This window comes from Chionomys nivalis, chromosome 9, assembly GCF_950005125.1.
Source record: "Chionomys nivalis chromosome 9, mChiNiv1.1, whole genome shotgun sequence".
NCBI classification, from domain to species: domain Eukaryota; kingdom Metazoa; phylum Chordata; class Mammalia; order Rodentia; family Cricetidae; genus Chionomys; species Chionomys nivalis.
Window position 1 is genome coordinate 30,403,585 of NC_080094.1, and position 14,519 is coordinate 30,418,103.

A 14,519-nucleotide genomic window follows, 5' to 3' on the forward strand; every position below is an offset into this window, starting at 1 on the left:
CCTACCCATCTACTGCTGCTTCAAAGCCATGAAGAAGATATTTAGAGCTGGGTGGCTACTATCCCTTCACAGCTGTCTTTGGTGCTGAGGGAGGAGGTCTTCTCTGTGTAGCCAAGTGGTCTGAGTTCTATGCATGTACCCACAAGTCTCCCTGACACAAAGAAACTTCTTCAAGGGTGAACTTTAGAGGCATTATGTAGACGTTAACTCGGTCCACTGGGACTCTTTGGCCTATTTTAGAATGGCATATACTGCTTAAGCCTTGCCATTAAAACAAAGGCATTAAGTATGGGAATTTTTTTTTTCCAAAGCTGTTTTCTAACAAATGTTCCATGAGAGGCCACACACTCACCCTACCCTCCCATCTGTCACTAATTAATTTACAACTTTCCTAGACCTCTAACTGTTCATGCTATAGTTTCTGGAAATGACTATCAGATCTGTCCCAGTGGGGAGGAATCACACGCGACACCAAGGAGGCTTCTGACGCGTCCTTCACAGTGGTGCTGGCTCCCTAAGTACTTTTAAAATCTGCTTTCTGCATAAGTGTGTGTGTGTTGGGGGGGGGGGGTGAATCACACGCCATGGCAAAAACAACTCTCCTGAAGGGTGCTGGGCGGGGGAGAACAGTTAACAATGAAGAACAAGAAACAAAAAGCCGTTCAGCAGATGCATGCCATTTTTTCTCTCCAGTGTGGACCAGTTTTTCTTGTTAATTATATCACCTATTCTTTCCTTATATTGATAATTACATAATTGCAGGAAACAGATGGGTGACAGAATGCACCCAGATGGTGACAATGTAAACAGGCTTACAAATTGCTTTTTCTTAGGCATATTAAAAAGAATTATTCAATAATACATAGATTTCTATACTCTGCACATCTGTCAAGTAGAGCCTTCAAAATGGCAGTTACTTTGTCAATTTTCTTTTCTTCAGCAGATACAATATCCTCCCTAGGAATTCCTGGGCAGCCAATTGCCATGGAGATAAGATATTTATGCTTTTCCAAGTATCTGGACACCTGAAAATTTAAATTCTTATCTGAGCCCACTGGCTTAACCCACCCCCTGCCTACTGTTAAAAAAAAATAAGTTGTATTTTTGAGAGGTCTTATATTCTTATCTATATATTTATATAGAACTAGCTATACCTTGAGCAAGCCATGGAGTGTTGGAAAGATAGTGGGGTTTGCTTTAAGAATGTATTAGAGGAACTTGGAGATAGCTCAGTGTGTAAAATGCATACTATACAAACACGAGGACCTGAGTTTGTATCACTAGAACCTATATACAAAGCCAGCCAAGGCAGAGAGTACCTGTAATCCCAGGGCTGTGACAGAGACAGTCTGGCTGAACTGGCAAGCTCCAGGTTCAGTGAGAGGCTTTGCCTCAAAATAAGGTAGAGGGGTTAGAGGTTAAGTGTACTGGCTGTTCTTCCAGAGGACACAGGTTCAATTCCCAGGACCCATACAGAGCTCACAACTGCATATAACTTCAGTCCCAGGAAACCTGAGGCTTTCTTCTGGTCTCTGTGGACATCAGACATACACATGGTGCACAGACATACACTCAGAAAAAAAAAAATACCCATAGACATGAAAATCAACAAAAATAATAAAGTGGGAGGAGAAACTGATAAAGACAATGTAGATCTCGCTGGCTTCCAAGGCATGCACACACATGTGCACATGCGTTTTCTCATTCAGGTACACACACACACAAACACGCCTCACAGACAGACAAAAACACATGGAGAAGGTGATGCATTGGGATTACTTCATCTAATGGGTTTTGTGAATGAAGTTCTTTTAAAATTACTCATGCAGCATTGATGCTGCATTTGTGGAGTGTGTGGAACTGTGACCGCATGAGGGGCCAGCGAAGGACTGCATCTGTTTCTTCAAGCTACCACCCCTATGTCTGCCCCAAGGATGCAGGCTCTTTTGAAGCGATGTTGAGTAGAGGTATGGGGTGGGGTGGTGAGGTTTTTGTTTGTTTGTTTGTTGTTTTGTTTGTTGGGAACAGAACATTCTTATGTAGCCCAGGCTGGATTTGAAGTAGTGATCCTCTTGTCTCAGCTTCCTGAAGGTTAGGATTTGGGTGGGGGCTTCACCATACAGTGCAGTACAGAGATATTTTACCTGCCCCCACTTCCCTTGGCTTTGTTTTTGATGTACCTGGTGTTCCTGACATGCTGTATGAACAAACATATGTCTGATGGTTTCCTGCTCACTTCCCCCACTGGACACATACTCTGAGTGGCACGGATTTGCTAGGTTCTTAGTGTTGTATCATCAGTGCACAGGGCAGGGCCCACAATTCAGTCAGCACCCAACGAACAGTGACAGAATAAAAGACATCAATGATTTTCCCAATTCTAGGCCTCCTAGCTGGACCACTGTGTGGGCAAAAGAGTCTGTCCAGCGAGGGCATGTGGGACTCCGGTCTAAGTGACCTGAGAATGCCAGGTGGCCCAGGTTTCCCTCTGACATGAAGGGCAGGTACAAAGTAGAGTGTGTGGATCGGAGTCAAGGACAAAAAAACAGACCATGGAGGCCTTAGGGAGAGACAAACCCGGATGACTTCTGGTAGAGCAACCTGGCTTGGGGAGAGCTTGGATGAGGGTGGCAGGAGCAGTCACAGAATTCTACCCACTACTCTCTGGGCAGATGGCACGGAGATGCGCTTCACAGGAAGGATGCAAACACTCCTTGAGGGCCAAGTCTGGGTGTGACTGTCCTTTGCACATTGAGAGAGACAAACAGAAAAATGCAAAACTCACAGGGAGCCTATGATGACGCAGGGGGCCTGAGTCTCTTTTGGAATTTGGGATCCAATGGAGTAGATTCTAAAAGATAAGCCATTAAGGAAAGAGAAGACAGGGCAATTTGTCTTCTGAAGTTCTATCTCTTCACGTTTGGGGGGGACCAGGATCTCTACAGGCTTAGAGAGTGCTCTGTTTAGAGAGTGTTCAAGCCTCTTGGGTATCAGGCAGCACACAGTCATCATAGAGCAGAACCCACAGATCATGGGAGGTACTCCATGTGCTGAGAAGACAGTTGCCTGGGTTAGAGAAGACAATGGGAAACATCAGGGGCATGTGTCTGTCTCTGTTCTGCCCATCTTCTTGATGACATGATAAGAGTGTCATGATGAGTCACTGAAGTCACAGAAGGGGTGGGGTGGGCACATAACCTTAGTTTTACTAACAAGAGTACCCAAACACTCAGTGTATGGGGATTGACTGATTGGTCCTGTCTGTCTAGGAAACAATTATCCATCTAAAGAATATAATTCTGCATTTACTACCTGACCATTGGTGGTTTATCACAGAAAATGCCTGATTCCATTTTGAAAGTAACCATTCATTCTGGCTCTGTGAAATCACCAGCCTGAGGACCAGTGAGTAGTGATGGAAATGAGGGTAGGTTTGGTGAGTGGAACTTTGCTAAGGTGACCAGAGGGTGCTGTCTGTTGCATGCTTCTGGGAAGCAGCTCCTTCTGGCTAAACACGCAATGGCTACCATGGTGATAATGTTAATGACACGGAGCAGGGATCAAGTGGCCCAGGAAGTAGGAGCAATGGCACAGTGTACGATTTAAGTTTATGACCTCAAGTTTCACTTGAATGGGTGTGGTTCATGTCTGCTGTGCTATGGCCAAGTCGTGTTCAATAGTCCAACAAGTAGCAATAAAAACCCTTTATGACCTCCCATGTTATTTCCATAACGTGTTTATTCTGTTCCCCCAGCCCTGTTTCACGTGATCCCTTCTGTTTTCTTCTTCTTTGGGGTGGTTAGAGTAACAATCATGGCATCTGTCACCTTGAGGAAAATGGTCTGAGGAATGATTAATGTTGGGATGAGCACTTCAGTTCTGGAAAATGATGGCAGCTCGAGACTTGAACACTGAGAGCTTTAAGCTCTCTGTGTTGAGGAGACACCTAGTGGAATGTGAGCCAGGACCTTATAGGTCGCCCTGCGCTGGGGACCATGTCTCAGGCCCCTTCCCAAGGCCCATTTAAGCTTCTGCCTGTGATGCTCAGGTACTATTCTCCCTCAAGATTTGTTGAGCGTGTCAGTAATGATAATGTGTGCCCTCGGGCTGATTTCATGGAAACCACTGGGCTGCAGAAGACTTCTGATCCACGTGAGCTCAATTTGACCATAAGCCTGTGCAGCTTCTGAGGTAGTTTTTCCTGTGCCTTTATACGTCCCTCCTTTTTTCCAGTAGAATTTATTAACAAGTTATAACATGCAAAATTATTTCCATGAGATCCTAAAAGGGAGATGTATTGTACTTTCAAATAGATGTGCCTACAGACATAAAATCATTTGCTATTGAGTGGGTCAGCCCGCTGGGGGCTGCTGAGTTAGAGGAAAATGGGAAGATGGAAGACCATCCGTGACGTCCACCTGCCCGTCAAATCTCAGTCTGACATCGCAAGGCAGCACTGTCCGTGCAGTGACTGTTTACTCAGAGACAGCGTCACACGAGCAAGGGGAATGCTCCTTCAAAGTCAGGAATTTCAAGCTTTCATTTTCAATCCCCAAATGACTTTTCATTTAAAAGATGGCAGCTTCACCTTTGATCTATTGATATCATTTCCTTCAATTGACTCAAAAGAAATCCTCCCAAATGTGCTCTAAGGCAATGAAGATGGACATAGTAACATTGTTGATGAAAATATGAATTAAAATAAGGGAACTGCTCGCGATGATGAGCCATGGGTCCTTGTGTCAGTATAGCATCACAGAGATGTCACCTGGGACCACTGAAACTTCAACACAGTGACTCGTTCCTCAGAACCGCCCCTCTTCCAAAACCAGAATCAGGGCTGAGAGGGTGGTTCCGTGGTAAGAACCTGACAAACACGTGAGGCTCTGAGCGACAGAGAATGTAGTGGTTACAATAGTTGGGAGGAGGAAAGGAAGCTGAAGCAGGAGGATTGCCATGACTTTGAAGCCAGTGTGAGTTATATAGTAAGATCTAGGCTAGATTTAGCTATAGTGTGGGACACTGCCCAATTAAAAAAAAATCCAGAAAAAAAAATGAGGAGTCTAATGTATACACCAAATGGCATTTAAAGCTCTCGCTCAGCATAACACTGTCAGAGGAGGGGTGCTGGAGGCAAACCTCAGCAGTTAGGAGCACTTGCTACTCTCAAGAGGCTTGAGATGGTAGCGCCTACACCAAATGGCTCACAACAGCCCCTAAATCCAGTTCCAGAGATGCCAATGCCCTCCTTTAGCCTTTGCAGGCATGTGCACACATGTGACATATACTCACACATACATACACAACAAATACATGTATATAAATACACACACACGCACACATATATGTGTCAAAGGAAAGATACAAAATCATCTGGTGGCTTTCTGCCTTGCTCTATGTCTGGAGAACCCCGCCTCCATCATGCAGAGAAGAGGTGGGATGGCCCTGTCTTAGCCTCATATAACAGAAGCTTCACCTATGGACCCTGTAGTGAAAACTCCAAGAGAAGAGTGTGACAGGCCATCCTGCAGCCTGTACTGGCGGAATCCACCAGTCCCCAGAAGGATGAGTCTTGGCCTAGGTCCTTAATGGCAACACCACATCAAGGAGCAGGAGCAGAGATGGCTTAGCCGCCAATAAACTCCCTGGGAATACATGTGTGCTGGTCCTCGTGCTGGAGGGGTCTCCGAAGAAACCCCACGAGAACCCCAGGGGGAGAGGAGTCCTACCCACGCAGCCGGGACTGCCCCAGAGCAGGACATGTGGAGAGTAGGCTTGGAGGTCTCCGAGTTCCTCCCTCTCCCGGCACCATTTTCAGAAAAGTCAGAAATATTCCTAAATTCCTAAAGAGGAAGAAACTGGCCGGCTTTTAAAAACAATAAGAATAAAACTGCCAGTTAAGTGTTAACGTGGGAGGGGCCGGGTAAAATAGAGGAGCCTCCCTGGTCTCTGGCTTCAGCCGCAAGGCAGGGAGGCTGGCTGACCTTTGCATGGAAATCGAGTTTCTGTCATTACATAAGACAAAATTGGACGTTTTATAGGATTACAATCATGTGCTGTGAGCTGAAGTGGCCCACGGAGCTTTAATGAGCTAAGACTGACCAGCAAAGTCACAGACTTGCCCACTTTGTCACAGTGAGTGGACACACAGTCAGGAGAAACAAGAGCAGGTAGCCTTGTGATGGCTCCCACAGTCCTGAGAGCTCCTCGCCTCATTCCCCACCTCCCCTCACCTCAGGCTTCCTGCTCAAACTTGTGTGAGGGGGAGATAACCTCATGGATGCATGGAGTCCTGTGGAAGAAGCAGTGTTCCTTTATCAGGGGCGGGATCAGTTCCCACCAATGGAGGACCACCTAGCTGTATCAGGGTACTAGGATCAGTTCCCGCCAATGGAGGACCACCTAGCTGTATCAGGGTATGAGGTGGCACAGGAAGACAGCGACAGCAGCTCGAAGAGAGGGTGGTTTTCAAAGAACTGAGCGAGACACCACACTCAACTGGGGCGTTTTTCATTGAAAATGATCTAACCAGACACACACATACACACACATGCGCACACACACATGTGCACACACACAGTGGTGGTGGGTGGACGTTGCACATTTACAATGGCTCATGATGGGGGAGCAGGAGCACGTGTGCATGTGGGAGTCATGTGTGTCAATCCTCTGGCACCATTGCACCTTGTTTTGTTTTCCCACTGGAACCTGGGACTCAACAATTAGGCCAGACTCCTGGGCCAGCAAGCCCCCAGAAATCTGTCTCTACCTCCCTAGTGTTGGGATTACAAGCACACACCACCTCACCTGGCTTTCTGTGGGGGCTCTGAGGACTGAACTTAGGTCCTCACGCTTGCAAGCAAGCACTTTACTGACTGACTCATCTCCGCAGCCCCTACACGACACAATATCTACAAAGGTGGCCCGTCTATAGAATGGGTGAATATAGTGCTGACTTTGTCTAATTTTTTCCTACCATACATCTGGGCTGACATTGTCGTGATATTCTATTTTTAATCAAGGAGGGACATATAACATCTCTAGTCAGCACCTGCAGCTGTCATTTGACTCTACCAAGTATTGTAAAATACCAGAGCCACGCCACCTGTGGGCACTGCCAACCTTTTCTTTCCCAAAGGCAAATTCTAAAGAAGCTACTGGGCCATGAAGACCAGCTCCAGCCTGAGAGCCCGGGACCCTTGTAGCCTCTCTCCGCTGCCACCTTCCGTTGCTCTGTGGCAAGCAGCTGATGTGGTAGTACCCGGGGACTTCTGGAACCTCTGTGTTACTCGTGCTGGCTCTGTGGGAAGCAGTATGCCCTCTCCCACATGGCAGGGGCTGTGACAAGAACCCAATCAGCATCTAGGAAAGCCTCCTGGGTAGGGGTGGAGGATCCTGTTGTGAAATTCAGCAACAGCACCACTGGAGATAGACTGGAACAAAGGACTCACAGGCAGCGTCGAGACAGAGGTTACCTCCATCTCCCTCCGGTTCAGTTGAGCACCTGCAGCCCCATCTCCCCTAAACACTGCTTGAGGACCAAAAGAAGCCCGTGTCTGGCTGAGCAGGACAGGTAAAAGCAGGAGAAACTGTATTTAACAATATCTATGCTTCTCTAGGAAGACCCAGCAATTCCACTTCTAGGTTATACAGTCAAAAGAAATGGAAATACACACACATGAGAGAGAGAGAGAGAGAGAGAGAGAGAGAGAGAGAGAGAGAGAGAATGTGAAACTTCAGAGCATAATTATTCACAATAACCAAAAGGTGAGCACAATTCACATTTACAATGGGAGATTAAAAAGACTGTGTCATTAGCCACACAACATAATATTTAGCAATAAGAAGAATAAAGCATAGACAAACGCCACCACATGGCTACACTCTGAGAATAGGCTAAGTGAAAGAAGCTGCTTACAAAATACTACATGTTGTATGCAGTGTCCAGATTAGGCAAGTTCAAGAGATAAAGTAGACCTGTGGTTGTCAAAGTCTCAGAGTAGGAAGCAAAGGTCAGAGAGAAAATACGAAAAATGAAGGCAGTAGGGATGGTTTCATCACTCCGTGAGTTTACTAAGCCACAAAATTGAGGCTTGTACGGTATTAATGATGATTGGTCTCAGTTATCAGTGTGGGAGGCAGACTCTAGACACGGCTGTGGGGGACTTTCTTGGTTAGCTTAATTGAAGTGGGGAGATCTACTCACTCTGGGCGGCACCATTCCCTTGGCTGGGATCCTGGACTGAATTAAAAGGAGAAAATAAGTTGAACACAAGCATTTATTACTCTTGTTTCTTGTCTGCAAATGAAACTGCCTACAGTTCCTTGGGCTGTGACTTCCCCACCATGAAGGAACTGTGACCAAAATAACCAAAAAGAAAAAAAAAGACAAAACAAAACAAAAACAAAAAACAAAACAAAAAACCCTTCCAAAGTTGTCTTTGTCACAGTATTTTATCATAGCAACTGGGAAAGTTACCAAGGTGTGTGTGTGTGTGTGTGTGTGTGTGTGTGTGCACAGATCTACTTTCTTGAAATTATTATTTATATCATAGTCAAGTTTTGTTAGAGGGACATTGTCTTGCACCATTTATTCTACAGAGGGAGGATGAGATTTGGCATTGGTAGAAGATGCTACTGAGACACTGAAGTCAATTTCACAATCTATTCTCATCACTTTTATATCATCTCGCATGCCAACTCCTAAATATCACCCAGCATTTGCCAGTTGTGCCGCCAGCTCCCTAAGGAAAGCACCAGGCACTCCCATGATAGGCGAAGAACATTGTTGAGCCCCATTCAATATAAAGCTGAATCTTGAGGAGTCTGTAATATAACCACCATATGGGATCATATTTTTCCCCTTTCATGGCAGCTGCCACCATAATTCTGAAAGGCTTGTAACAGCATGCTGATACAACACAGAGAGAATTAGAGACACCCTCAATCTATGGGTGTCTCAAAACAGGCCTAGCATGGCAACCTGTACCAGATGTCTGCCTCTCCGAGTCTCGCTAAGACACTAAGAGCGGACGCTCTCTGGAGGGGGTGGGGGTGGAGCGCCAAGTTTGTTATGTTTTGGTGAAGTGGATGGTGTCAAAGAAGTCAGGGAAATAAAAAGTCAGTGCCAAGCTGTCATCCTTCTCTGTGTGCCATTTCCTAGAAGGGCCATGACATTGGATTTAGACATTAGTTGATAAAGTCTACAAGTCACGACTAAGAGTGAGAGTTGGGGCAAGCAACTGCCTAGCTGGAAGGACTGGACAAGTGACCCCACTCTGACACACACACACCCTTCTGTGGGGAAGAGGGTCACAACAGTAAGTGCTGAAGTGATAGTTATATAAGATAGTTCATACAAAGCTTTCAGCCATAGCTCAGCAAACAGTAGCCACGGAATGATAGCTGCTATCACTTTCTAAGAGAAAAGATTGGTGACAGTCACGAGGACAAACTGCCGGCTCACAAGCCATCCTGACACTGGCATACAAACAGCACACTATATTTAATGAGGTAGTGTCAGAGAATTGGGGAAAATGACATGGACGGTATATTATTTGAGGAAAAGAGGGAGCCCATTGAGGAATTTATACAATTTCTTTGCAAATCAGAGGGAAGGGGTTCACTACCATTTGAAGGAAATATGTTGCCCAGGAGTAGCATGAACATGTAGAGAGTGCCTGAGAACTGGGTTGAAAAAGCAAACCAGACCCTGGTAGCGACTGAGGGGTGAATTTCATCCCAAGGAAATCTCCTCGTGGTGGCATTAACAGTGATCGGTACATGGATGATGCTGAGTTTACGATTTTAGAATCATCTTCCGAGGAGAGTCTAGAGAACTGTGGATTTTGGTTTGTTTTTAAAAACCGCACAAGACTCTTCAACCACAACTACAACCCAGAGAAGGCTGACTACTGGTCAGTGACCGTTACCAGGTTTAAGGAAGGGCCTGGGAAACAATGACGCTGGGGAGAACCTAGCAGGTGCTGGGAGAATAACGCAATTTCCCAAGGCAGCAGATGCCCACGTGCAACGGGATCCAGTAACCGTCCATCAGATGGTAATTATAGCTGGCCTGGGGAAGAACAGCCCGGATGAAAAGGGGCAATTCAAAGGGTAACTGAATGCCAGCCAGTGACATCTTCTTGAGATCACATACCGGGAAAGGGCGGGCCAACATTTAGCTCTGGGGGTGGGGGTGGGGAGCTTAGAAACACTGCCAATTTCCCTTGTAGAAGGACAAAGAGAGATGTGGAGAAAACAAACACAGAGAATCCAAATGGAAGCCTCCAAAGAAGTTAGTCTGGATTTCATCAGACTGTCAATAGCATCAGAGCTGATCGCTGTGAAAGTACCGTTTCTCAGGAGGGGAAGGGTATCATACATCCATTCTAGGACCACCATAAATCAAGGTGAAGAAAAATAGTTAGAATAGACTATTAAGAACTTTGGTGAATAATAAAGATTCTGGAGTTTAACATTATAAATCATTGCTACTTAAATACCCCAAGAGGAAGCAGGACCTAGGACAGGAAGTACAAATACCACAGGAATTCTACAGACATAGGTTCAATCCTGGATTGAGTCCTCACTTTGACTATCCTTCCCCCTCCCCCACCTACCTCCATTAATACTCTAAGTAAGGGGCAGGGGAGATGGCTCTAACAGAGGGCCTGGACTCAGTTCCCCCGGCACCCACGTGGAGGCTCACAACTGTTTGTAACCCCAGCTCCAAGGGATCCAGCGCTCTTTTCTGGTTCCCGTAGGTACTGCATGCATATGGTGTATAGACTTACATGCAGGCAAAATACCCAAACACATAAAAGAAATAAATTAAACAGAAAATAAATATACTGTAATGTAAACTGTAAGTCTACTGATAGCTTCCCCAAGAGCAGTGACAGTAACAGAGTCAACTCAAAATCCCTCTGTAGGGTGCAGGCAGGAAAGAAAAACAAATGCTTCTCCACAGATCTCCTAAGTAAGAGAAAGGCAACTCACTCCAATCTTTAGTTTGTCTGCACAAAGAATTCGGGCAAATTCTGAGTATTTCTCAGGATCACAGTGTACATGATGGTAAGCTATGATGACCCCTTTAATAAGATCCCAGACAATAGATCAGAACAGAGGTGCATAGACCAAGATGGTGCATTCAAACTGGATGGGAATCTTCCAGGCCTATCGTGCAGATTATGATCTTGACCAGGAAACACCCTCTCTCTTCTCCGTGAATTCCTACTGCTCAACTGGAGAGATATTATTGTGACTCTTGGGAAGCAGCTTCTAGAAGGTGTGAGGAAATGAATGCATTCGGGTGCTTTCCTATGTCCTGCTCTGAAGTGAGCTGTCCGTTCGGAGAAGCGCCTGGGAAGGTGCCTACCCAAAGCAGACAGAAGTTCCCTGGCCTCAGGGTGGGGAGGGGAGGGCACACTGCTCTACCCATGCAGAGATGAATCTCAGTCACGGCTGCCTTGTGCCAGATTCAAATTGGCAACCCACCGAGATGAAACGCAGTCTATCCCGTTCCTCATGCCTGGAGTGATCTGTCCCCTTGAAGATCGGCTTCCTAGATGAAAGCAAGGGGACGGCCACTCAGAGATGCGCTAAGCATGGTCAAAGGCATAAGAAGCAAGCAAGCGGAGAGAAATGGAACCGGGGGATGGGGGGGTGGGGGGGTGCGGAAGCTGCTGCATGTGGCAGAGGAATGTGAGACTTACAGCAGAAAGGGAATTCTGTGAGAAATGGTGACTGTCAGCCCTGCATGGTTCAGCCATAGGAATTCTAGTTCTCTTCTCAGATAGGGATGTATTTGAACCACACTGAAATTATTCCTCCAAACAACCATATTGGGCTCAACTTTTCTCAGACAATTGCTTAAAATGTTGAACTCATCTAAAATGTTTTTTTAAAGAGAAAAAAAGAAAAATAACTTTAAATGATATAAATCAGCACCTCAAGTTTTGGATACTTAGGTCCATTCCATGTGGGTTTTAATGTTGCTGATCCTTTGAGTAGGATCTTTACGCTTTCAAACCCTGATTGCTCTTAGGGCTGACGAGGGAGGGGGACTTGATTGGGGGAGGGAAATGGGAGGTGGTGGTGGGGAGGAGGCAGAAATCTTTAATAAATAAATAAATAATATATATATAATAAAAAAAATTGTTACTCGAGTTTAGTGTCGCTACTGTGTTTGTTTGAGGAAGTGCTGGAGATTAAAGAGAAGACCCTTCACACTCTAGACAAGTGTTCCTCCACTGAGCTGTGGCCCTAGCCCAAACACTATTCACTGGTCTTGAAACCCTCACACCTCTTCATTTTATGCAAAGCTGATGATCTAACTCCAGCGAATGTACAGGCTAAATGCCACCAATCGCCTTTCCCAATCCCCTTAGTAAATCTTCAGTTTACTAAAATTCACATCAAGATTGGATGTGGTCAGTAATGGTAGATGCAGCTCCTAGACAGTCAGAATTCACCAATGCTGTAGATACCACAGGACCAGGACTGTGCAACAGTCAAACATTTGCACCATCGTTTTCCTTACCGGCCCATTGAGGGCTTTTCTTCCTGGAACCCAGGTTTATACTATCGGTCTCCCTTGTGTCTCAACATGTGCCAGGGCTCTAGAAGGAGAAGGAGTCAAACATTCTGACATGAGCAGGGAAAAGGTTATTACATGTAAGCAACGATTTCAAATCACACCAACCTCAGAAGTAGTGCTAGGATCATTTTTAATGAAACAAAATGTTTTCTCTCCACCTGGAGCTCCAACTCATCTCAACATGGCTCAGTTTTAGAGGTTCCCAGAGGCAGGCAGAGGACAGGCAGGAGCGTCTTGCATGCTTGGAACAATATGCTCATGCTTCATGCAACAGCTCTGCATGCCTCCCCAACAGCTTGAACACCCCTGCTCATTCCATGAAAGTGCTGACTGAAGTCACAGGAGCCTCAATAACACAAAAGGCCCAGCCCTGTCTATGTGAAGGCATGTAGGCAGTTGTTGCAAAGGTATGACATTGGTCATCTTTACCGGATCTGGTACATACATCTCAAAACGTCATCTGGTGAGATCACACACACACACACACATACACACACACACACACACACGCACACATGCACACACGCTTCTAATCAGAATTATGGAAGCTGTTTCCGAGACAGATACATTTACAACAATCACAAAAGCTGGCTGTATCTTCACATACATGAACTTTGACATGCAGGTACTAGGCCCTTTTCTTGTCTGGTCATAAAGGCATTCCAGGACTAGTTTTTACCTCAAGGAGGGTAAAATAAACAAGCCTGTTACTCATTTTGACATCCCACAGTTTCTATGCAAGTATTAAAAATCAAAAACAAAAAACAACACCAGCTTAAGACCAAACACCTCCAACATGACATTTTTCTGGCAGCTTTGTCCTAATGGCAAGAAGACCACTGACTAACTTAAAAGCAAACAATCAGTTGAGAGGGGGATTCTTCTGAGGACCAGGAACGAAGATAAAATATGCTGGGGGGTGCGGATGGCTCTAGGCCACTCATTTGTCTAAGGACCAGCAACAACACACTGGGTGCCCCTGTTGAATCCTCTGAAGGAGGATGTGGCTACTGTTTTAGGCTTACGGTGAAATAACCACTTGAGGGCAAGGCTGCGGGGAGCCCTTGCAGGGCGCCGCCTGTAAGGGTATGAGCGCCAGGTTCCCTGTAATTAAGAAGCAGCCTGCTCGGTGAAGACAGGGCTGCCACCCCATCTGCCAAGCCCGCGGGAGCTGGCACCGTGCCTCCCTGCCTGCCGCCCTGCTACCCACCTGATCCTTGGAGACCTCCTTTGATGGAGCGTTTATGCCAAGCTTTTCCAGAGGATAGACAATCTGTCGTCGTGGTCGCACGGGAACCAAGTAATGAAGGGCAGATGTCAGGGAGTGGGCGTAGGAGTTCTGGATCTGAAAGACAGCAATCTCTACTTTAGGGGAGAGAATGTCAGAGGCGCACAGCGCAGATGTCGGCACGCTGCTTGACAAATACAAAACTCTTCACTCGGCCAAGTCAGAGAGGGGAGGGAAAAAAAAATCAGCAAATAAACAAACATACTCTTTGAGCAGAGGAATGAATTGTAGATAATGCCTGACACTAATGAAGATAATTACGAGAGTAATTACATTACTATCTCTGTGGGAATGACAGATAAACAAGTGGTTTGGTTTATGGGATTTTTCAGTACAAGTATTTCCCCCAGGAGAATATTCTTCTCCATAGTGATCGTGAATCAGCTTGATTTGACCCCATTAAGCTGTGTTATCCGAGTCCTGTTAACCTTTGTGTGTCTGGCATAAGCTGCTTTAACACACATAGATAAAAATGCCACCCAGGGGGCAGCAGAGGCCAGATGTGAAAGCACTCCGGCAACATCACTGGGGCTTTTTAAAAAAAATGAAATAAGGGTCTTAGACTGAAGCAATAAAACTGGAAAGTGGAGATAGAGAAGAGAATCAAATAATTTTGATTTGTATTATGAT

At 45.8% G+C, this 14,519-nt stretch overlaps 1 protein-coding gene across 1 annotated transcript in view; it reads right to left on the reverse strand.

Annotated features, from left to right (window-relative positions):
- The window catches only part of Cfap61 (cilia and flagella associated protein 61), a 250,959-nt gene that overhangs the window by 127,359 nt on the left and 109,081 nt on the right, over positions 1-14,519 (reverse strand). Inside the window, exon 16 of the mRNA XM_057780855.1 lies at positions 13,812-13,946. Within this exon, the coding sequence (XP_057636838.1) occupies positions 13,812-13,946 (135 nt within the window). The remainder of the gene's footprint in view (positions 1-13,811; positions 13,947-14,519) is intronic.